We start from the raw sequence: 23,742 nt of genomic DNA on the forward strand, positions 1-23,742 counted from the left end.
ATGAAAGGCAATGTGTTTTACTATAAAACAGTACTGGAAAAGAATTGGGGGGCTTGCTGTAAATCAACTAACACTGAAAAAGCTGGTTGATCAGACTCTCAAGTGCATGTGTATATAATAGAGGGATAATCCTATTCACCTGTACTATGATGATAACTTACATCAATAACTCTTAAAGTTGTTTATTAGTTACGAAATTATACATAAAACCAATGCAAAGATATTTTTGCTTTCACTGCTAAAAAAGGTTTTAAGCATTGCTGCTTCTAAATTGCAAATTAACATTTTGTATTTATTTTTTCTTTTTCTTTTTCTTTTTTATTTGCAGAAAGGAGGATAGAGTCCTTTTCTAAATAACTATTGAATTGTGGTTGGAGTCCTTCCCCACTTTAAGGTATCATAATTGCCTTGGGCATGCTTAAGCTGGAGGAGTGGGTCTCTAATTCTGTTCAACAGTTTGAAATATAAGTATGATGCAATTGGACTCCACATAGATATTTTTTCAATACATTTCACAGTATACAGTGGATGGGACAATATCACAACAGGCAACTTTATTTTTTTTTTTTAGAATTTGATCCAAAAATCAAGAAAAATAAATAAATAAATGGTGCTGAGTCTCTATTATGTTAGTACACAAAATAAATCAAAAAATACATCAACATTTACCATGAGATCATTTAAATGTGTTTGCAAATGATCTGATAAGGGAAATGTGATTTACAACACTGGGGACTTCTCTTAACAACCATAGACTTAAATGCACTGCACTGTAGGTCACCTAGACTAGGTTAGCAAGAATGAGCAAAGTGGCAGGTCTACGAGGCGACCCCCAAACACCTTCCTCCAATGGAGACTTTGGTAATTGTGGTTAAAAAAATCAACTCTTATTTTTCATCATGTTGGATGATCATTTTGTCCATTTTTTCTCCTGTGATGAGTCCATTTAAAATACTTCAGTTATTTTGAAGACACTCCAAATCCACAGAACAGCAGATTCTCCCATTCTGTACAAAAAGGACACAAGTGTTAATGTAGGGAGACATGTAAGTCCATCAGCAAGGAGTCTGCAATCTTTATTTTAAAAGGATGCTACAAAAGCACTTATGAAGGAATGAAAGGGAAGGAAGCATGGATCAACCCTGCAGGGTCTCCTCTTGCTGGGGTTCTGCTGGCAGGGCCACATATGGCCTTACTTACACACTCAATGTATGCTTGACATACTGACCCACCAAGCCAAGTTTTCACAAAACTTATTTAGACTAGACTTATTCCAAATAAGATTCTTTCCAAAAACAAATCTCTTAATGATGATGACTTGCCTCTTAAAGGGCTAATCAAGCATCACAAGAATCTGAAGACAAATCCAAGATGGGTTCCAGAAAGGCATGCATCTTAGGGATCAATATAATGTCTCATATGATGATTAAGAAGGAGATTGTGCTTATCCAGTTGTATACATTTTTGAGAATTCATTAAGAATCAAATTCATATAATAATCTCAATGTGCTTTCATAATTTTGTTTAATAATTCTCAAATATGATATCAAAAATAATATTAAATAATACAAGTGTTAATGTAGCCTGGTCACTTGGTTTGCTCTGGTGGAGGGTACAAATGGGGCCATAGCTCTCTTGCTATGTGAAGTCTGATATTATCCTTTTCCTACTGGGGCAACATCTTCAGATAATATTTTCCAGGTTAGAAAAAAGAAATTCACATTAATAACATTAATCATTAAGGCATTCCCCAATGGGCACTTTGATAATTAAACAGAATGACCATCATCACAGAATAGTGTTTTTTTTTTTCTATCATTGACAGTTTCATGAAGGAACTCATAAAATTTTCCAGCATGAAAGGAAGTAGATATTTTTTCTTTCTCTCTTCATTTCTTACATTTTCTTTCTTTCTTTTTCTAACATACAGGTCAAAAGGGCATAAAATTGGGCTGAGTCAGTTGTTAACGTTCTGCAATTTAAAATCAAGCCAGACTGTTTTATTCTACATTGTTCATTTGGAACTAGCCTTTATACAAGGTGCAGCCATGATCCATTCAGATATATGAACATCCTGTGGGATGTAAAGGCCTGTGTCCACAAGGCCCCATGGAACCTACACACTCAGAAACCAGAGTAAACCTCCTGCAGATGTTCTGATAAACTGTTCAAGCCTGAACATTTCAGGGCACCCAATTTACCTTGCATTTACAGGTTGTGCAGGGAGATCCGGCCATGGTCCATACTGCACCACTGAGTCTAGAAACACCGTAGCTGTCCAGGCAAGTTTTCCTGATATCATAGGCAATGTGATCAGCCAGGCAGGGGTCACTGACACAGCGGGGACAGCACTCCCCTTCCAACATGGCTGTGTATTCACAGCTCAAATTGGGGCAAGCGAGTGGCCAGCAATCTACCTCTCCTTCCTGTGGAGAGAAAGCCAAGAATGACGCATCATGGTTCCTAGGCACAATTTTATCCCAAAGTCCTATGAGGGGGGAAAGAGAGCACAGTGATTTTCACCATTCTCATCATTGAAAGTTACTGGTTAGCACACTAGTGGGTTTCCCTCTTAAAGACAATTACAGTTATCAACCTTCTTCAGGATGCCTTTGTTGATGGTCTTTGCTCTTTCTGTGGTCTATAGAAAGAGTTAGGTCAGCTTCTCTGTGTGTCAAACACAGCCCATCATTATTTTTAGTATGATACTATGATTATATCATAATCATCAGTACTGTTTCTCATTAAGTTTTGAAATTTCAGGATTTGGGCTAGTTTCTTTTTCTTCCTTATATTTAGCACACTTTTGGTGAAGAAATAATAATAAAATGAATAAATAAATATGGTGGTAAGAGATACTAATTTCACTTAAGGTCAAAAGTAGAACATGAAATATAATATCCCAACAACTTCATAAACTGATTATGTTATGGTTTAGATATGAGGTATCCCCCAAAGCTCATGTGTAAGACCATACGAGAAAGTTTAGACGTGAAATGATTGTGTTATGACAGTCTTAACCTAATCAGTGTGTTACCCTGGCAGGGATTCACTGGGTGGTAACTATGGGCAGGTAGGTTATGGCTGGAGGAGGTGGGTCCCTGGAGGCAGGCCTTTGGGATATATATTTTGTCCTTGTTCAACAAAGAGCCCCATCTTTCTCCTTCCTGGTACCAAGTCCCCCAATGTTTTCCTCTGCCACACACTTTTGCCATGATGTTCAGCCTTACTCTAAGTCCTGGGGAATGCATCCAGCTGTCTGTGAGCTGAGACCTCTGAAACCCTGAGCCGACCAAATTAACTTTTCCTTCTTAAAATTGTTCTTGTCAAGTCTTTTAGTCACAGCAATAAAACAGTTGACTAAAATGTTGCCAGTAACAAATTTAAAGTTGAAGTTGGGCATTTTCAGAAGAACCATTTCAAAAAAGTTTTCAGCTTCATTCAAAAAACTATTTTTCAGTTTAAATGGAATTTCTATCTATGTGTCTCAGCATCTGCCAACTGGGACTCCACTGAGCTCCTTGTAATAGAACTGCTTCTCTCTGCAGCCTCTTTTTTCCGTTATCATGACACTTATTATAACACATGGTAACTAATTATTCAGTCAGCTTTACAAGACTCTAGGCTTTTACAGATATAGATCATTTTTGTTTCACTCACTATTATCCAGAGTCTGACACAGGCAAAGTCCTGATAAATATTTATTAAATATGACCCACATCATTTTCAAGTAATTTTTAAGTTAATGTTCAACACCTTCTGTTTTATTGAGACTGGGGACAGAATATATGTTTTGAAATTCTATATGTGAAAATTCCATATATAAAATTAATACCAATTCTTCTGGCTACCCAATTATTGGCTTCTAGAAAAAGATATGCAGTATCCCAGGCTGGTATGGAAGCCAATCTTATAGTCATATTGGATATGTTCATCCTTAGATGAGGATTTGAAAAAAAATGTTTGCTGCAATTTGAATTTCTTTTTTAAATTTTTTTCTTAGTTGTAGTTGGACACAATACCTTTATTTTATGTATTTATTTTTATGTGGTTCTGAGTATCGAACCCAGCACTTTGCATGTGCTAGGTGAGCACTGTGCTGATGAGTCACAACCCCAGCCACTGCAATTTGAATTTCTGAGTTATAATCCTCAAAATTAAAGGACTAATACAGTCCTAATACAAGGATTATGTTATTAAGATGATCTGCACATTTTGCCTGGAGACTTCAGAAAATTTGATGGAAATTTAAAGTATAGTTTTTTCTGAATGTGTGTTTCTGTAGAGTACTTGTCTAGTACACATATAGCATTCATACTTCAACAAATGTTAAAACTCCAGCTAAGAGTGTCCATTTCAAGTTGACTCATGCAGAATTATCCATAGTTGTAAACCTACCCACAGATAAAACACCACATTCATGGAAAAAAATATGTCCTAAAAGCCTTCCTATCCTTGGAAATCATGGTTAGTGGTATACTTTGAAACAGAATGAATTAGGTCCAGATATCAAGCCTTTTCTCTGGACTTCTGAAACTTCATTATACTATTAATGTCCTTATATTAATATCTAAGGCAACCTCCATTTGTCTACATGGATGTTTGGCCTCTGAAACTGATTTTTGAAGGTAGGAAATAACTAACAATGTAGCAACCATGTTAAGTGCTGTCTATGTGTCAAGTACTGTATTTGTCTTTCACATACCTAAGAGTCCTATGAAACAGCTATTCATACAACTATGCACATTTGAGGAAAAGAATGATGAGTGAATAGATAAGACCTGCCCAACGTCATCATACTGAGCTAGCACATGAGAGAATCTGAATTGTATTCTAGGTCTCTATCATTCAATCTCTCTGGTATTTCTACTATATTGAGTTACATCTCATGTCAAAACATCCCATGCTTATGGAAGAAGAAATAAAAATTGGGCTCTATAAAGACCATAAGTATCAGAAAATGCTTTGAAAATTATCTATCGTGCAGGGATTTTTCTGGATACGGACTTCCTAAGAAATAATACCTGTAAACTAACATTGCTTAGGTCAAATCTGTTCTATAAATATGTTGTTTTTGTTCTGCACAGTGTTTTACATACAATCTGAATGTCTTCAGGCAGAGCATATGCCCCTTGGGTAGCCATAGCCCCAAAACTCCCTCCAAGGTAACAGAAGGAGTTGGGAACCAGCCAAATTTCTAACCCCTGAGTTTATAAACTCTTCCATAGTACAGGATGTCACCATCTACAGCAAGCTGACATACCAGACACCGACACTGCTGGCAGCTGTGGGTCCAATTGTCTCCACTTCGATACAGCTTATGTCCATTTTGATCTAAACATTGACTTGTGACTCTGGTGTCGCACTCTGGGCAACAGAAAAGGTCAACACTTGGATTCTGGCAATCACAAGCTGTCCGTCGGCAGAATATCTTCCCGTCCTGTTTAGAAATGAGGTTAAGGAGGTTTCATCATTAGGGAAATGATGGGAAAACAACATTATAGAAACCTAACCTTCTAAATGCTTTACAGAGCTGACAGAAAAGATTTCCTCGAGTCATTGCCCTCCCCAGCCACCTCCCTTTTGTTCAAAACAGATGGATGTTTACATGCCCTTGCAAATATCCTGTTTTTTTGCCCTTTTCTGAGGAGTCACCCAAGGCAAATAGGGACACTGCTAAGTTCAACAAAGAAGTCAATATGTTCTTTGAAAATTATTTTTTTCCTCAATGTTTCCTTAAAAATAATATTTCTGAATAAGAATTACAGCTAAACAAAGCAGTTCAAAACACCTACCTAGTCAAGAACTCATTTGAGTGGAAAAATCATGCTACTGCTTTTCTCACCTAACAATTCAAATTTTATCTAATTTTATCCCTGTTCCAATTCTACTAGGAATTCTTATTGTGCCCTTTGTACAGAAGAGTTAACTGAGGCCCAGAAGGCTAAATTTCTAACCCAAGATCACAGAGAGTAGCACCTCAAAAAAGCGTCACAAGGTCCTGTGGTTTTAAAACAAATTTTCTACTGTAAGGCAGCCTTTAAGTAGACTTTTAGGAAAAAAGAAAACCATAATCAAAACCACCTTTCATTTGGAAGCAATTGAGGACTCAGAGTTATCAGCATTAAAGATCAACAACACTTAAACATTAAGACTGAACATTCTATACCATGTCTCATTTCATGTCTATAAAGTAAGACCTGTGGCCTTATGGTTATATCTTACTTTGTCAAATATTTACAAAACTAAAGAATCTCCGGGCTGATAGTCACCTTAAAGCATGTGTAACCAGCCTTCTCCATACAACCATATTTAAAAATCAAGACTATGATTGACACTTTCCTATCCTGCAGAAGTCATCACTGTGGGAGGCCAAGTGTGTATCTTTGTATCTTAATGTTGATAGTTGGACTCTCTCTCTCTTCCCATGCATCTTGATTAATACCCTCGATAATCATAGAACCCCCAATACCTTCTATCATATTCCAACTCTTCAGTTCTTACAAAATAGTTCTTATATATCCACAGAGCTGTCTCATCTCTGGCTTAAACATCTCCAACTCCTTGACCAGTCCACACCATGTTCAATTCTTTTGCTCTCAAAACTGCTGTCTCCTTCTACACTTTTGAGTATTTTCTATCATCACCATCATCAATCACCTACCATAAAACCGAACACATATCTTCTGCCATACATAAGCTATGTCATTTATGTGTATAATATGTGGAACAGAAATTCCTGTCTTCATTTCTCAAATAAGGGAGCTGAGAGAGAACTAAATATAAGCCTTCAATAACATGGAGTGAATCGGGATGCATGTCACTTTGTTATGTGCTGTTCTTTCTTTTCAGCCTGATTTCAATATTTATTGGTTATGTCATAGTGTTGACTTGTATTAAACTTAATTAAGATTAACCCCTCAGTAAGCCCTATTCCATCATGTAAGTTTGGTTGTTTAGGGTCAGCAAATATATTACTTGGTGTTTATCCCTACTGCATTGCACTTTGTTAGATCCATCTCATCTCTTCTTCCTGCCACAATGTTTTTTAAATGCTGTTTCTGTCATACAGCATGAATGCCTTCCTTCACAGCTTAGTGACATCTGCAGACTTGATGGACCTGCCCTCAGGGTCTTCATCTGCTTCATAACTAACAATGCTGCATCAGACAGGGCTTCCTAAGATAAATGTAGTGTCAGCTAAAGTGGAAAGCTTTAGAAAGCTTTACATTCTTTATAGAGAATGAAAAGGAGATACTAGCTACATATGTAATGACTTAATAGTTGGAAAAAATGCTTTCCCTCAAATTGTATTATTGTCTATACTATAGAGAATGCAAAGAAGTCACAGTATTCTGAAAATATCAGGAAATGAGAGATAATACACATAGAGATACTTGTGTGTTTGCAAGAATGTATACAGATTGAGAGAGAAAAGAGACTCAGAGGTCAGAGAATTCATGTAGCTTGGACAAAGAGGTATCCAGATTCCAAGAAACTTCTAACAATAGTCTTTTGGCTTACAGCTAAACATTACTTTAATTCACTCCTCTACCTTATGAAGTCATGACCCCAAATGATTTCCTGGGAATTCATTTTATCCAACCAAAGCTAAGAAATGTAATGAGCAACAACAAGAAACCATTTTGTCAGCTCCATTGTCTATGGCACTATAAGACTCTTCCCAAGGAGAGAAGGACTAAGCCCCAGGAACCAACATGCCCAAGTCCAAAGCCCAGCATCAAATAAGAGGATAAATTCTCTTGGAAGAGTTTACTATACTTTTGGCTAAGGGACCCAATCAGAATGCCAGGTTTCTTGCCATGTGCTGATTAAATACAAGGGAATAAAAATGAATGGATAGCCTCCAGAGTAAGTGCAAAATAAAGCAATTTCCTATCTCATCAATTATGTGAAAATACCAAATGGGCCCTTCTTAGCTTCTATGGTGTTTCAGAACAATGGCTATGTTCACTTTGGCTTTGAATTACGGGTAGCTGTCAAGAAAAAACATTTTTTAAGAATGAAAATGTCACAGGTGCCTCCATGAATTCAATGAGAACATGATTAGGACAGCACAGTTCACAGTGCACAACCACACAGGAAACCAAATATGGGAAGGGAATGGAGCCTACCATGGTGAGTCGGCCCTCTTGCCACAGACCACTGGGTCACTTCCCAGAGTTGGACTTCTTTCCCAGCTGCGTTGGACAGATCAATCCCAATTCCAATTCCAAAGATCTTATTTCCCCTCTCTTCTGCCTCAGAAGCTAAGTCTTTTCACTCAGTTTTATAATGAAAGCTCAACTGTAAACTGTAAGTATCATAATATTTATGTACATTTTCTGAATTTTTGAAAACGGAGCATATAATTTGGTAGAAATTTTTAAAATGATTTATTTTTATTATGCCATGGAAATTATAGATTTTGTATTATAAATTATACATTTTTAAACTGCATATTTGACACAGTTGTAGCAATACTCCAGATAACATAATATGGCAATTTTTTTTTTCTGCCATTGAGTTCTGAAAACTTTAAATCAAGGAGGTGGACTTAGGTGAAATTATTTAGGTAAACTGAATAAAAATATAAACTGGATGTTGGCAAACTGATGTCCAAGTCCAAATTCAGCCTGTTGCCAGCTTCTGAAAATAGTCTTATGGGAACATAGCTTCCCTCATTCATTGACATATTGTCTTTGGCTACTTTAGCATTACAATGCAGAACTGAGTATTTGGGACAGAGATTTTATGATCTGCAAAGCTTAAAATATTTACTCCTGTCCTTCAATAGAAAAAAGTCTGTTGATCCTTGGTATAAACTATAAATTAGGTAAAATTAGAAGTAGTGCTCCAAACCTATTTTTATCCCTCCTCACATGAGTCAGGCTGTGCTTTCCAATCTTTTTTTTTTTTTTTTTTAAACCAAGTGTTAATTTTGCCATTAGGTCACAGCATAGCTCACGAATTGTTTTTTAGTATTTCTTATTAGTTCCTAGGATCAAAACATCTTTGATGATCATTTTAATAAAGCAGGAAACTAGGCCCAGTGAGGGGGAAATGACTTTTCCATGTAGAAATTAATAACAAAATAGAATCTAGACCCAATCTGGCTTTTATAACAATGGTTTTCTACCACTACACATTCTTGTATCTAGAGAATGATGGAGGGTAGGAAAAAATGATTTCAGCTAAAATGAGACCAGAAGGATTCTTGAGGTAGTAATTCTCTATGTACAGTCCTCCAACCAGGAACATTAGTATCCCCTAGAAACTAGTTAGAAGTGCAAATTATCATGCTCCACCCTAAAACTACTGAACCACAAATTCTTGGGGGAGACGCCAGTGATTGGGGATTCACAGCCCGTTACGTGACTGTGGAGTAAGAAAAGTCTCAGAACCATAGGGGGGGGGAACAACCCAACCTGATCAACTGAGAATTTATCATGTTATGACTCTCAGCCTCTTACAATTAAAAGGAGGGATCTGGAACATTACCCTAGGAGAATAAAGTTGGTGAAACAGAAATGGAGATCCTGTATTCTGACTAAACCTCTAGAGATTTGGGAGCTCAATAAAACCTGTCAATATGTTCACCTTTGAAAAAATGAGAAACATGATCTGAGGCCTGAACATCCAAGTGTTGCCATCAAAAGCACTATAAACAACAAGGTATTGATAATGTTCCTGGTCAAGTTCAAAGAACAAAGTGAAATATCTTTATGAGTAGGATGCAGGAATCTAATACCTAATTTATTTACCCTGGCCCCAGGCACAGACTGACTCATCTCTCATCTTCATACCATGAGTGAGTACAATTAAGATGGAAGGGTCATTTTTTTGATAGCTCCTTGCAGACCAGTGTCTTCTCTTTTTGTTAGAAAGAGATGCTTGAGTCCTTTAGGTGTTGCTAGTATGGTTACCTTCCTCAGTGTCTGAGAAAAAGTTCAAATAAAGTCAGGGGAAACAGTCATCATTTCAGAGAGCCTCATGTCCAAGATTTTCTCCATTTCACCCTCGTTTTCTGTGCTATCACAGAAGTTTGTGGTTTTATTAAGATAGATGATTTGCTATTTATGGTATCCCTTTCAATACTCATTTTTATAGTTCCCAGAAAAACTCAAGACTTGGTTCTGCTCTAGTATTTAGGATTTAGTTAGAGAATGAATGTTATTCACTTTTTAAAAACCTGAATAAAAGCAAATAAATGAAATCTAGCCTTGATAGTTTTATTTCCCCTTTCTTTCACCAGATTTTCCAGTTATTAATGATACCACAGTGGTTCCCCATAATCCATGGAAGATACATTCAAAGACTTCCAGTGGATGTCTGAAACCATGGATAGTTCAAAATCTCATATATATTGTTCTTACTATACATACATACCTATAGTAAAGTTTAATTTCTAAATTAGGTACTGTAAGAGATTATAATAACAAAACAACATAAAAATATACTGTAATAAAAGTTATATGAATACAGTCTCTCTTGCTCCAAATATCTTATTGTGATGTACTTATACTTTTTGTGGTGATGTGAGGTGATACTATGCCACAAGATGAGATGATTATATGAAGTAAACAAAAATAGTATTGTAATATAGTCTTAGGCTCTAACACAAGATGTTTTGGAACACAAGCACTATAATACCACCAAAGTCTATCTGATAACCATGATGGCTACCAAGAGATTAATGGGCAGGTAGCATATACACCATAGATACCCTGGATGATGCCATAATTCACATCCTAGGCTATATGGAGCAGGATAGTGCAAGCATTCAGCTCTCTACTTGGAACAACAGGCAATTTAAAGTTTATGAACTTTTTATTTCTAGAATTTTCAATTTGATAATTTTGAACTGTGATTGACTATGGTTAACTGAAAATAGTGAAAGAAATAATAAACAGAGTGGCCTACCATGGTAGTAGCTGTGGATATAACGTGTACATGGAGGAGTAGATGTAATAGAAGCTAACATCAAATGTAAAAATGCCCAACTTACAAACCTTGGCTTTCTATTAGTGGTACATAGATTCTATTCACCTAGGAAAAAAGCTAAGTCTCAAACCTCTATGAAGATTTTTTTTTTGCCCCCAAAATAGAGAAGCCATAATAACAGAAGCTCAGTCTCTGACATAATCAGTTATCAAAACACATTATTTCACTTCTGTGTTTTCTCTCATGTGATCTCACCTGACAGTTCCTCTTTCAGATTTTAACCTTCACTTTCTTGACCCTTTATCTCAGTCTAAGTGGTTCTTTCTAGTTAGCTTCAAACTCCTCAGGCCATCTATCATGCTGTCAATCAGACCAATAACAAGGCATCCCAATCATAATCCTTTGCTGCCTACAGGATAACATATTCATGCCCTACTCCATCTCCAGCCTTTATCTCTAGGCTCATGATCAACTATTCCCTTCCCATACTTTGCCCTGTATCCCATAATTTTCTTCTTACATCTAGCATAACATATATTCTTATGCTTCTGCATGTTCGCTGGTATGGTTTTTTCTGTTTGGAATTCACTTCTCTCCTGAGCTAAATTTCTCTTTAGGATCCTATTCAGGGTTATCTTCTCTGTGAAGCCTTCCTATATTTCCTTTTTCATTCTCTCACAATATACCTTTCATTTTCTATATTCCCATAGCAATGACTCAGACTTTAACAGAGTGACAGGTGTTTAATTATATATCCACTTCCTTCTCCATCTCCATGATCCCCAATAAGAACACAAATAGTTATAATAAAATGCTGCATTTCATAGGAACTAATAAACCTAGGACCTTGTTACCTTTCCATGTAACCAAAATAGAATATAAATATGATTTTTCAAAGGCCCTGGACCAATTTATGAATGGAAAGGCCACATATGGGTACCTATAAGAAGAAGCTGGGCTATAACCGAGATGTATGTACCAAACCCAGAGACAACTTTTTCACCTGGTTTTCTGGGATCTAGATAATGCTGAAAGAACATGGGTTCTAGGTAGTTTAACCAGTCTCCTGGTGCCCAATGAACTAAGTGCCCTAAAGAAAACACAAAGAATCTAAACAAAAGCTCAAATCCATTTTTACTGACCTAGCTTTATCACTGAACTCCATTCATCTTCCAGTTGGTATCAAACAGTACTAACTAACCTGGTGTATTTACTCTGTGGAGGTGGTTGGGATGACCTTTTACAAGAACTCTGACTCTGCTCCTTTCAATAGTGACCCTTGATCCTTTGTTAGCTTATGTGATTCTGTGCTGTATGATTTGTTTTAATTTGAATTTAAAGCATCAAGGATAGGACTGAAAAGAGAACACTTTATATCGTAACCTTGATTTTATTTCACAGCTTCCAAAATGATACCTGGACAATTGTCCATTTGGATACTTAAGTACTGGAGATATTTCTTGTAAAATTGAAATGGGACAGTTTGGACTGCAAATGTTAAAAACAAAAAGCAGGGTCACAAATAGTTCATTTTATAAGGATGACTTCTAGAATTGATTTGAGGTGCTTTATCAGCTCCTAAAATGATGCTCTCTATAAATGGGTAATGAATTCAATTAGAAAATGAAACAACAGCAACAGAAAGATTTATGGAAGGAAATCTTCGTAATACTTTATTCAGATAAGAGGGAGATGGTGGTGGTAATAGAGGTGCATCTTATTAACAAAATAAGATTATAAGAATTGCTCATCTCCTGTGGCAATTTCAGTCTAATTCTCATAAGACTTTGGAGATACTTTAGGAGTCAAAATGAAATAAATCAGGCTGCTTGGATTATTAACACAGTTAATTAATGAAGCCCTGGGAAATTTTTAATGATTGGTAGGTTCCTTGCTTTATCATGGACTGAAATGAAACAAAAACTTAAAAGAGAAGTTTGGTCTCTCTCACAGTAGTCAATATACAACTAAAGTCCCTTGCCTATTTCAGGATCTGATGACCTAGAAAATCTTAAAAGGACTTCAGTTCAGGTTGTAACCATCCTCAAAAACCTTGGAAACACAATTCTTTCTCAAAAACTAAATTCATCCCCATTTTGATGGCTGAACAGGGGCCCTATTGCTAACTTCTTCCATTTACCCTTCACCACTATATTAATCCATAAAGTGCTTTTCTTCCTCTTGAAATCCTTTGTCCTTTGAGTCAGCACTGCATTACTAAATATTATACTAAATAACTAAAACATTTTTGAAAGAATGTCCCAACAGTTGCTAAGATAATGCTGAATTGACAATTTTAGTTCAAATAGATTGGATTGACAGATTGCCTATTTAATTTAAAAGATAGTAGTGAGTATCATTATAGAATGTTACAGACATCTGACAATATGGAAGAAACTATCAATGTTGGGGTATGCCAGGGGAACGCAGGTTCTTATATAAATATTCCATATTTACGACAATTACTTGACTCCCTAGAGACTGTTTCTTCATCTTTCAAAGTTGTGCTAAAAGACTAAAACAGGATGCTATTTTTATAACTATAGGATTCTTGAAGTATAGCATGTGCTCAATAAATTGTGGGAAAAAATTTTTGTGTGTAGAATGAAGTGTAATTTTAAGAGGGGGGAACAAATGTTATAGGGTACAGACCTGGTAATATAGCTCTACTACATAGGCTACCTCAGGTCTGTTGAGGTGTGACAGACTTAAATGTAGAAGGATAGATTCTTAAGGCTCATTCTAGCTCTGTGTCTAGGGAGTAGAGTAAGAATTTACAGTAGACCTAACTTTTAAAGAGGCAACTAAGCAAGTAATTTCTCTTGGTTACCATGCCCATAAAGCCCAAGATTAATTAAGCCCAAGTCTCATCCGAATAGGCACAGAAATACAAGCAAGAACTACAGTAGTACAATAACAAAGGAAAATAAATATGTGCGATTCACAAAGAAGAAGTAAAGCACAAGAAAGTCAAACACTTTAATAGGCCCATTTTGCAAAGCATAAAGTAAAAACCACATGATGACAGAATTTTATTTTCATAAGCATTAAAACTCCCTTCCAAACAACTTACTGTAATAAATAGTCCAGCACTGAAAATTATAAAGAAGACATCAATTACTAAGGGGCCAGGCACTATCACTATAATGTGTTTGGAATGGAAGTCCACCTGTCTCTGACCACGAGGCGGCAAGTCTGTGAGCCTTGAATTTTGACTGATGTTACCACAAAAATGAGCAGGTTCACACAGGAGATGGTTGCAGACAAAGAGTTGTTTTAATCAGCAAGTTTCTGTAAGTGTAGGTGGAGTGCTCATTAAACCTCTCACCCAACAACCTTAAAGGGCCTGCAGGCTCTCAGTGGAGGATCAACATTGACTTCCCTGCCCCCTGCTACCCCTTTGTGCAGTCTCTTGTCAACTCCACACCTCACTTTTCACCAAGAGACCAATCAATTCACGGGAGATTTGCCTGCCCTTCAGCATCCTCATTAGTTGCATTGTGGATTAGAACAGGAGAAGCCTTTTCAGGAGCCACAGGAGAGCCACAGGTCAACAGCCAGTGGGAGAGCTGTGAGGAGGCAGAGGTGAAGGGGAAGGTAGAGAACAATGACAATTCTGCGACAGCACATCAGCCTCACCTTGCAGGAACAGACAGAACACCTGTCTTCTTTCAGGGTCCACACCTGTCCATTGTGCTTCAGCCCTCCCTCATGGGGGCAGTCACCAGAGCAGGAGGGTCCAGAGGGACAGAGGCAGTCAAAGCCCCCCGCCAAGTTAATGCAGGCAGAATCATTCCAACAGGTGTGAGTTCTTAAGGCACACTCATCAATGTCTGCAAAAAATAAACCATGGAACTTGAGAATCTCAGAAAATAACAACAATGTGCAAAAACATTAGCTACAATTATTGAGCATTTACCTGTGCTAGATGGGTAACATGTGTTATCTCATTTACTCTGCAAAGCAGCTCCCTGTGGAAGGATCTGTTCTTGTCCCTATTCTGCAAATAATAGAGCTGAGGTTCTTAGAGTTAAATTACGCCTCTGCTGTCATACAGTTAGGAAGTGGCAGGTCTGAGACCCAAACTTACAGGCGCTTGATTCCAATTACCAATATATCCAGTAGCAGCTATGAACTGCCTTTAGGATATGTTCAAGAACTCATCTATCCAGTGGCCATAAACACTGTTAATTCATTAGCTGTAGATACACCCCATGGAGACCTAAGTCTTTTAGAAAATGTGTGCATAGATAAGCCACTGAGTAGGAACAAGTGAGCAATTAGGGCAACCTGCCCCAATTAGATTGCCCCAAGATCCTGAAGTCAAGGCTAAAAGAAGTGGGAATAATTCTTAGCAGGTATCTTATCTGATCAAAAGCTTTCATTCTAATGGCCAACTGTACTTGTGCTCCCCTTAAAAAAAATATCATAGCTACAGTAGGGCATGGTGTGGATGCTGATAAAAGACACGTATATATGGTGCTGTTTTAACTGAAAGCCAAAGGTTGAAGGAAAACATAAATCCAGTCAGTCCATTCTGACCGTTAAAGCTTGAGTGACCCTAACACCATCTCAGCCACGTACATACCTGTCCAGCCCTGGCTTGTACTGCTTCCAAGCAGTCAATACATTACCTCACAAGGCAGAAGATTCCACCTTTGAAGACTTAAGAAAAAAAAGAAATGTCTACCTTCATTTGAGATAAAATAGATTACCCAGTAACTTCTACTCGTTGAAGTTACAGAAGTACTCATAGGTGACTATTGATAAAATACTAATTGCTGGACTTGATACCTGTAGACTGGTAGAATATTACAACAATAACTTATTCTACATCCTAAAGTTTATCTTCAATTATGTGTAAAGTTATAAGCATGTGGTTAAGGATAATGGAACAGAACCTAAAAAAAAAAATCAGTAGTGGTATGTTCCACAAAAGTTCACAGAGCCGTTTCTGGCATAATATCAATTTTGCCAGAATTACGATACATATATGTCTATACATACACACATATAACATAAAACTATATGTGCATATATAGTCCCACAGCTTTTCAAAGTTATTTTTCATGAGTTATACTATAAGATCATAAGACAAATAGTTATTCTCATTTCACAAGGGCAAACTGAGGTACAGAGAGGTTAACTGGTCATACAGTTAGCACACATTAGAACAGGGATTGTATCCTGGGCCTAGTTAATGAACAGTGATTCTATCTTTGAAGACTATGGCAATGATCCCAAATTATGATGCCTGGATTCTAAATCAACCACAGTCAGGCATCTCCCCTCTCCTCTTCCCCACTCAGGGTCACTGGTCATGTCCATTCCATTTTGAATGCACTTAACATATGATGCTCCTTTCTAGTTGTCTCACTCATCTCCTCATTATTCTTCTCCAATTCTAATTCTTCCCAACTGAAATTAGCATTGAATGAAGAAATCAGGGGACTCATGTTTGAAACCAAGCACTTCCTTTTAATTCAGTGTTTACCATGTCCAATTCACCTTACACATCACAAGACTAAGCCCTAGGACACATCATTTAGCCTATCTAATCCTCCTTTATCATCTACGTGTATGATATTACCCAATCCACAGTCTCTTGAACATTACAATATGGATAATATAATAAGGTCAATTACATGGTTTCTTGATTTAATAAAGGTAAACATTAAAGACCAAGTTCAAGCCCCACCTTCTCAGATAATCATCTGCTAATATGACGCTAATTTGCAATAATCACTAACCTCTTTTGAACTCCAATTTCAATAACAGTTGGTAGAATATGGCTTAGCATTCAGGCACATACTATTTTGTAACAACACTAAATGCACACATTTCCATTATTCTTACTCCTAAGTTTTGCTGAAAGAAACTTAATTACAAATATGCAGCTTTATATTTCTATGATTATATTTATAACCTAGTTTGCATATCTAGGAACATCTATAGATAGATAGAAGCATGAATGGATAGAGAGAGAAATAGATGTGCCATTATGTAGGAAATAAAATAATAAAATTCAGGTTTCTTCAAGCTGTTGGTTACAATCCTCATATTCATTACTGAGAGACTTAGCATTAGCCTTCAATTCACCCTCCAGCCAGTTGTCATTCTAATATACTGGTTTTTGATTGTAGGCACAGTGGAAATATTTGTAGACTTGTATAAGTACCAATGCTCTAACTTACCACCCCTAGGAACAGATTTAATTGATATAAAGCAGGATCCAGATATCTGGGCTCTGTTCAGCCAGGTGAGAGCCACTGATCTCAATATCTTCCATAGGACAGTGGCAGTTAAAAAGCAGGCTGTCTGTGTCACTCCTCTGCTCACCACCTTTCAGAATTTCTCCAGTGCTTATAATAGACAATTCAAGCTATCAGCATTTCATGTAAACCCTGAAAACTTCAATTGTTATCTTCTTTCCTTCCTTCTTTTATTCAAAAGCAATAAATACAAATTTTTAGTTAGGCGAAATAAGTTCAAGATCTATTGTGCAACATGGTGACTGCAGTTAATGGTTAACAATGTAATGTATTCTTGAAAATTACTGAGAGTACAATTTGTGTTCCCACAATGAAAAGGAAGTATATGAAGCAATGCATAAATTAACTTAAATTTGCTATTTCACAATAAATATTTATTTCAAAATATCATGTTGTATACCATAAACATGTAATTTTTGCACATCTGTGTGTATGTATTTATATATATCAATGGAAGATCACAAACAGACCATTCCATTTCTGTGTTTGTGTCTTGGAACATATATTTTCTCTACTTTTTAATAATCTCTATAGAATAAGGTGAGGTATGAATAAGTTAATTGAGAAGTACTTTCTTTACTCTGTTAGCTTCAATCCTACACAGTCTTCAAAAGCCAGATTTACAGATTAACCATCCCCATCCCTCATTCTGCTAGACAGCCAATATAAACTTTGATTTCTATGTACTTTATACACAATTCCATAGTAAGGGTCAACTCTAAAGAGTTACATATTTAATATGTCCATCTCCATAGACAGTGAGATCATTGAGGGCAAGGACTACATTTCATTTCTCTTTCTCTTCCCAGTGCCACAATAATAACAAAACAACAACAACAACAACAACAACATAAAATACTGTGGATGGTCAGTATATTCATTTAACTGAATTAACCAAATCCAGGAAATTAGTACTATTATAAGGCCCACTGTACTGAAATCTGGTCTTTAGAATATTCAATGAGCACAAGGCATAAGAAAAGCCTACTCTTTAGAGGAATCATTTTGTTATTAAGTTCTCATCTGTGAAAGCTCTTTGGGTCTAGTTTAAAGTAGCATAATACAGCAAAATAGTAATACACTGAGATAGGAAGACAACTCCCATCCCCAGAAAAAAGCACTCCATTTTCCTGTAAAATGTTTGAGAATATGAGCAGATGAAAACCCATTAACAAATCACTCCAAAAATATTCTGGACATTCAATTTCAGCCAATCCACTACCAGTGCCTACAAAAGGATCTATACTGTATGATCTCCTCTGAAATAATCTCCAAGTTAGCAATTAATGCAAAGTATAATATGCTTTTCAAATATTTGGTTATTTTGCATTTACAAAGTTGCAAACATATTGGCAGTGTATTCCTCTTGTAAATTAAAAAAAAAATGAGCATAAAGACAAATGTACCTAGCATGCATAATAAAAATAGGGTGCAAAAGCAGGATTTGCTTTCACCTCTCCAGAATGAAAGAGTTTCACAGTTGAATATAGGACCATATTGCCTATGGAGTTCCAAGTAATTGCTTTACTTATGACACAGAAATCTAATTCTGCTTCCATGCAATTTAACAGATTTATGGAAAGCCAGATGTTAGCAATTATGGAAACTGACATTATTCATATTCTTGGTAATACAGACCTGTTTGCTCTGCACAAAGCCAACTTAATCTATTATACATATCCCAAGGCATCCAAAAGGAAGAGGCGCCCTATTTACATATTGCAACTGTTGTTCTCTGCTGAGCAAACACAAAGATATTCACCCATACTGACTTACCCAAATCATCAGACAGGCCTCCCAATGACAAAGAGGCAATGAAACAAAAATCAGGCAAAATATTTTGCACTCAAATCTACAATCATTACAATGTGCTTTTTTTTTCCCGTATTGTAAATAATGGCTTCCTGTGAGTTCCTTGTGTTTATCCTTGTACATTCAGTACTTAAATGTCCCATGTTCAAATGAGACTTTTTTCAATAAGATTCCATGGCGTAGCTTGTGTTATAACTAATTTCCTTGCATTGACATTTTCACAGTTTCTGAAAGCTGTTATTATTGTACTCAATTTTGCTTTTGAAAAAAAAAAGTCTATTGTGCCTAGTCAATCTGCTTTCTTCGTTGATTTGAGGTTCTTAGGTTACTTGTGCATGTAAGAAAATATAATTCAGAGATGTTTATATCAGAGGCAATCAAACTAGCCCCAACTTAGCCCCAAACAATTTTCCTACCCTTCAAGAAAAATGGCTTTGCAGAAGTTTTAATAGCATACATAACAACTGTAGTTATACCTGCCTCAGGAACTGAAACTTCTACAGGTTGATTTCAGAGATAAAGGGAAACATTTTTCCCCCAAGGGTTTGGTAGCAGTTAGGTCAAAGAAGTGAACTTTTTCATTACTGCATATTCCTCTTTCTTGAATATCTTTCACAGCACAGTCTTATTTTCAAACTCAAAACAGGTGATGTGTCAGAAAACAAAATTTAACCTGGGGTTTGAATATCCAGCTGTGTGTGCATTCTGACTTGAAATCATTAGTAGACATTAGTGGCTCAGAAATGAGAACAGAGCTTGGGGGTTTATTAGTGATAGACAACATGGAGCACAGATGCCTTTCCAATAGCTAAAGCAGTATTGCTGTTTTTCAAATGGCAGAGAAAAAAAAAAACATGTGAAAAGGTATATACACTGCATCAACAAAGTGAAATAAACAAGTAGAGAAACCTTAAGTGTAATGTTATTTGAAAAATAAAAGGCTTAAGAAATATTGAGCTGCACAGTAATTTTTAGGACTAAAATAGGAATCCATAGCCTCACTCTGCTGTGTTGGTCATACCACACTTAGGATATTTCTCTGAGAGCACAGACTATTGTAAATAAGGTTGACACACTTAGGACATATCAGAAGAGTTTAGCCAGCATGTTGAGGGGCTCAGATCATCTCACTTTAATAGAATATGATTCAGTTTAAAAAGCAAAGAATGAAAGAAAAGTGAGGTATAGCTTCATCTTTTTGAAATGCTGTTATATATCACATAGGAAGAGTTTCCAATGTGCCTACAGAATTAAATCTTTAGTTTCAAATACAGCTCCCAAACATTCTTGAGTCAGAATGACACCCTTTACTATGACATTCCTCTTATTGTTCAGTATACAGTTTTGATGTTCTGCAGTGAATCTCCTCCTTTAACTGAGCAAATCTCTTTTTAAATAAAGGAGGAAAGATACTCTTTGGACTCTCTGGTTCTGCATCTGGTCTGGCTCCAGATCTTATGTCCTGGTATCTACAACTAGCATCTCTGAGTTCATTTATTCATCTCTACTCCTCCTGAATATGTGCAAGCTCCCATGTGACACTGTCGTTAAAGCCTACATTCTAAAGTTTCTCATGACCGAGAGTTCATGCAACTATCACCCTTGCCTACTTAACAAATAACAAAACGAACGTTGTTACTGATTATCTCAATCTAAGAGCTCTCTCCTCCCCTGTTCTGGGATATACTATTTCCTTTTCACCCTTTTACCTTCTAATTCACCTAGTCACTAGTGGTCATCAATAATTTTACCAAATCTCCATATATTTATTGATCATATATTTTGTATCAGACATGCTACTAAGGACTGGAGATAAAATGGAGAAAAAAACAACATATTCCTATAAGTATGGAATTTAAGATCTCCCATTTTTAGACTATTAATATTTTCTAAGTTTCCATCTTTAATCCTTTATTTCTTTTTCTCCTCAGTTGAGCAGTATTGCACATCAAGTAAAAGCTGAAGCTTTGGAATCCAGCAGCTGTTGACACTGGTTAATGTGGCATACAGCCCCAGTCTGTGACTGAGGTGGTTTCTGTGATAGGTGACTTTCAATAATAAAGTCAAGAAAGTTCCAGGCACACAGGGACATGTAAATCAACTATGTTTTGGTCCAAAATCTGAAATGTATTAGCTTTATATCTTTGGAAAATCTGCCTAATATCTCTGACCTTTAGTTTCATCATTTGAAAAATGTAGATAAAAATATACTTCATGGGCAGGGGTTGAAGCTTAATAGGAAATTGCTTGCCTTGTGTGCAAAAGGCCATAGCTTCAATCCCTAGCATGACCAAAATTAAATAAACTTGTAGGTATGTACACACACACACACACACACACACATACATTCTTTTTAATTTGGTAATTTGGACAGATACAATACAAAGGTATTATACAATAATTCTTCAAAAAAAAGATTAGCTTTAACTGCCATTATTATTGCTTTTCCTATTGTTTCTATTTTTTTTCTTCCACTCTCACTTTTCTATATGTTTTTTCCCATGAACTCCACTCTCTCATCTCGAGGATAACTCAAACCTGAACCCCAATTCTGATTTCTTATTATGCAGCCAGCCCATACCACCATCTGTTTGCCAAGAATTTCCATATAAATTATGAATTCTCATACAAATTCACATGGTTTTGACCAGCACATTGGCCATCAAAATCTAGAAATATTAATACTAAAAGTTCTCTGAGATTTAATCTATAAATCGGATGTTAAAGTATGTCAATCAGCTTTTTGTTTCTGTGACCAAAATACCTAACGAGAACAAGTTAGAAGAGTAAAAGGTTATTTTGGGTTCACAGTTGCTGTTCATGGTTGGCCAGCTTTGGGGTCTAAGATGAGGTAGAACATTGTGGTGGAAAGGTGAGCTCATGACATTTGGGAGCAAGGGATCAGAGACAAGGTATAATCCCCAATGGCATGTTCCTGGAGACCTATTTTCTCTAGCCATGCTGCATCTACCTACAGTTACCACTCAGTACTCCATTAAAATTATTATTCCATTCAATGAATTAATCCACTGGTGAAGTTAATCATAATCGAATCATTTCACCTCTGAATATTTGTGCATTGTCTAACTAATGAGATTATTTTTTGGTGGGGTGGGGGGGAATACCTCATATCCAAGCTATAACATAAGGTTAAAAGAATGATGTTGAAAGGACTTAATTTTCTAACACTCCATAAACTTGCCTTGGTCACTGACTATATTTTATTTACAGGACACACAAATTTGCGTGTTTTTACTGCAGAAGGAGAAAACAGTTCCTTCCAGGTAGGAAAACAAGAGCAGAATGAGGGTGAAGAAGCCTTCTAAATTAACCACCTTGGTTTACTTTCTGCTGTAAAAAATCATACTTCTGTACCTAGTGATTAAATCTGCTTAAAATCAATACAATTCTGACCAGTGGAGAGGATAAATAGAAAATCTATAAATATTGAAATACTTGCTACCTAAAGAGAATTTTACTGTGCACAGAAGCTTCAAGTATTGATGACAACCACCTTAGATTTATATGTTTTATATATCTGCTTATGAGTAGAAAGGTGAGATGTATTATAGCTGCAGTCTACTGAATGCCTAATACCTGGCCATGCGTGTTCTACTATTACAGTCGCTATTTTGTTTAGTCTCTTTAACAAAATTTCATTCTTTGCTGGAAAGAATTACTCCTTTCTGCACCTTGACTTTACATTGCTTATATCTCCTTTATGTCACTGTGTACACTTAGCTCTGAATATTCTTTTCTATCTTCTTTATCTTTTCAGATTTGTAAAATTCTGGTCTTATTTCTCCTTGTGTCTGTCATAGTAGCTTTTCTAGTGTCTTTCACCTACTAAGAAATGTATAAACTTTTGATAAATTTGAATTTTTCTGAGTTATGATAGAAAGGAGCCCTTGCCTTTCTTTGGTGGCCTGTTTTCTTTCTGGCAAATATAGGAGTTGCATTAAAGATTTCCTAAGATCTTGTCCTTTTCCAACTTCGTATGATTACTTTTCACCTCTGTAGGGCTCAGCTTGTAATTCAGGGTTAGAACATGAGTAGAGTGATAGATGAAGAACAAGATAGAAGTAAAGCTTCTAGAAAAGCTGCACTTGGACAAAAGCTTTGGACAAAAAAAATAAAAATGAAAATTTGTTAGAATTAAACAGTTTTCTTGGATATTCAATATTTATTGAACTATCTCTGATGTCCCTTACTGAGTATTTGCAATCAAGTGCTAAATAAAAAAGGAGAAGTATTGTTTTCCTGTCCACTTGAAGCTTTGACAAGGTAATCTTTGGTAACAGATATGCATGGGGGAACCCAGCCAGGATGAAATCCAAAGCCAGCTTCCTTACTTTGACAAATCATTCTTTCAAGCAAGTTGTCAGAGGAGAAATTATTTCTTCTCCCTTATGTGCCATTGAAAAGGTCTCAAAGAGGCTACTAAGTAATTTTATTTACTACAAGAAAAGTCCTGCAATATACACAGAAGGCAAAGGGCAGAAAACATTGTCAGTGGTGCAATTCTAACACCAGGTCTCAATCTAAATAACAGATTTAGATGACAGCAGCTGAAATTCACCACTTCCACGCCTAGCTGTCTCCTTTTACCACTCTGCTTCTTGTGGTCCCTAGCTTCTTGGAGTTAGTCAGGACTCTCCCCTAAACTTTACCCTAGTGGAACATTTAGGGCATTGATCAAGGACAATAATTCAGA

The 23,742-nt window shown here is 36.4% G+C and overlaps 1 protein-coding gene across 4 annotated transcripts in view; it reads right to left on the reverse strand.

Annotated features, from left to right (window-relative positions):
• Positions 1-956: 956 nt before the first annotated feature.
• The window catches only part of Nell1 (neural EGFL like 1), an 826,302-nt gene continuing 803,516 nt past the window's right edge, over positions 957-23,742 (reverse strand). For all 4 annotated transcript variants that reach the window (XM_077797508.1, XM_077797507.1, XM_077797506.1 and 1 more), the window contains 4 exons: positions 14,584-14,777; positions 5,264-5,440; positions 2,202-2,426; positions 957-1,007 (listed from right to left, as the gene is read on the reverse strand). In XM_077797508.1, coding sequence (XP_077653634.1) covers positions 957-1,007; positions 2,202-2,426; positions 5,264-5,440; positions 14,584-14,777 — 647 coding nt within the window. The remainder of the gene's footprint in view (positions 1,008-2,201; positions 2,427-5,263; positions 5,441-14,583; positions 14,778-23,742) is intronic.

Source organism: Urocitellus parryii, chromosome 4, assembly GCF_045843805.1.
Source record: "Urocitellus parryii isolate mUroPar1 chromosome 4, mUroPar1.hap1, whole genome shotgun sequence".
Lineage (NCBI taxonomy): Eukaryota > Metazoa > Chordata > Mammalia > Rodentia > Sciuridae > Urocitellus > Urocitellus parryii.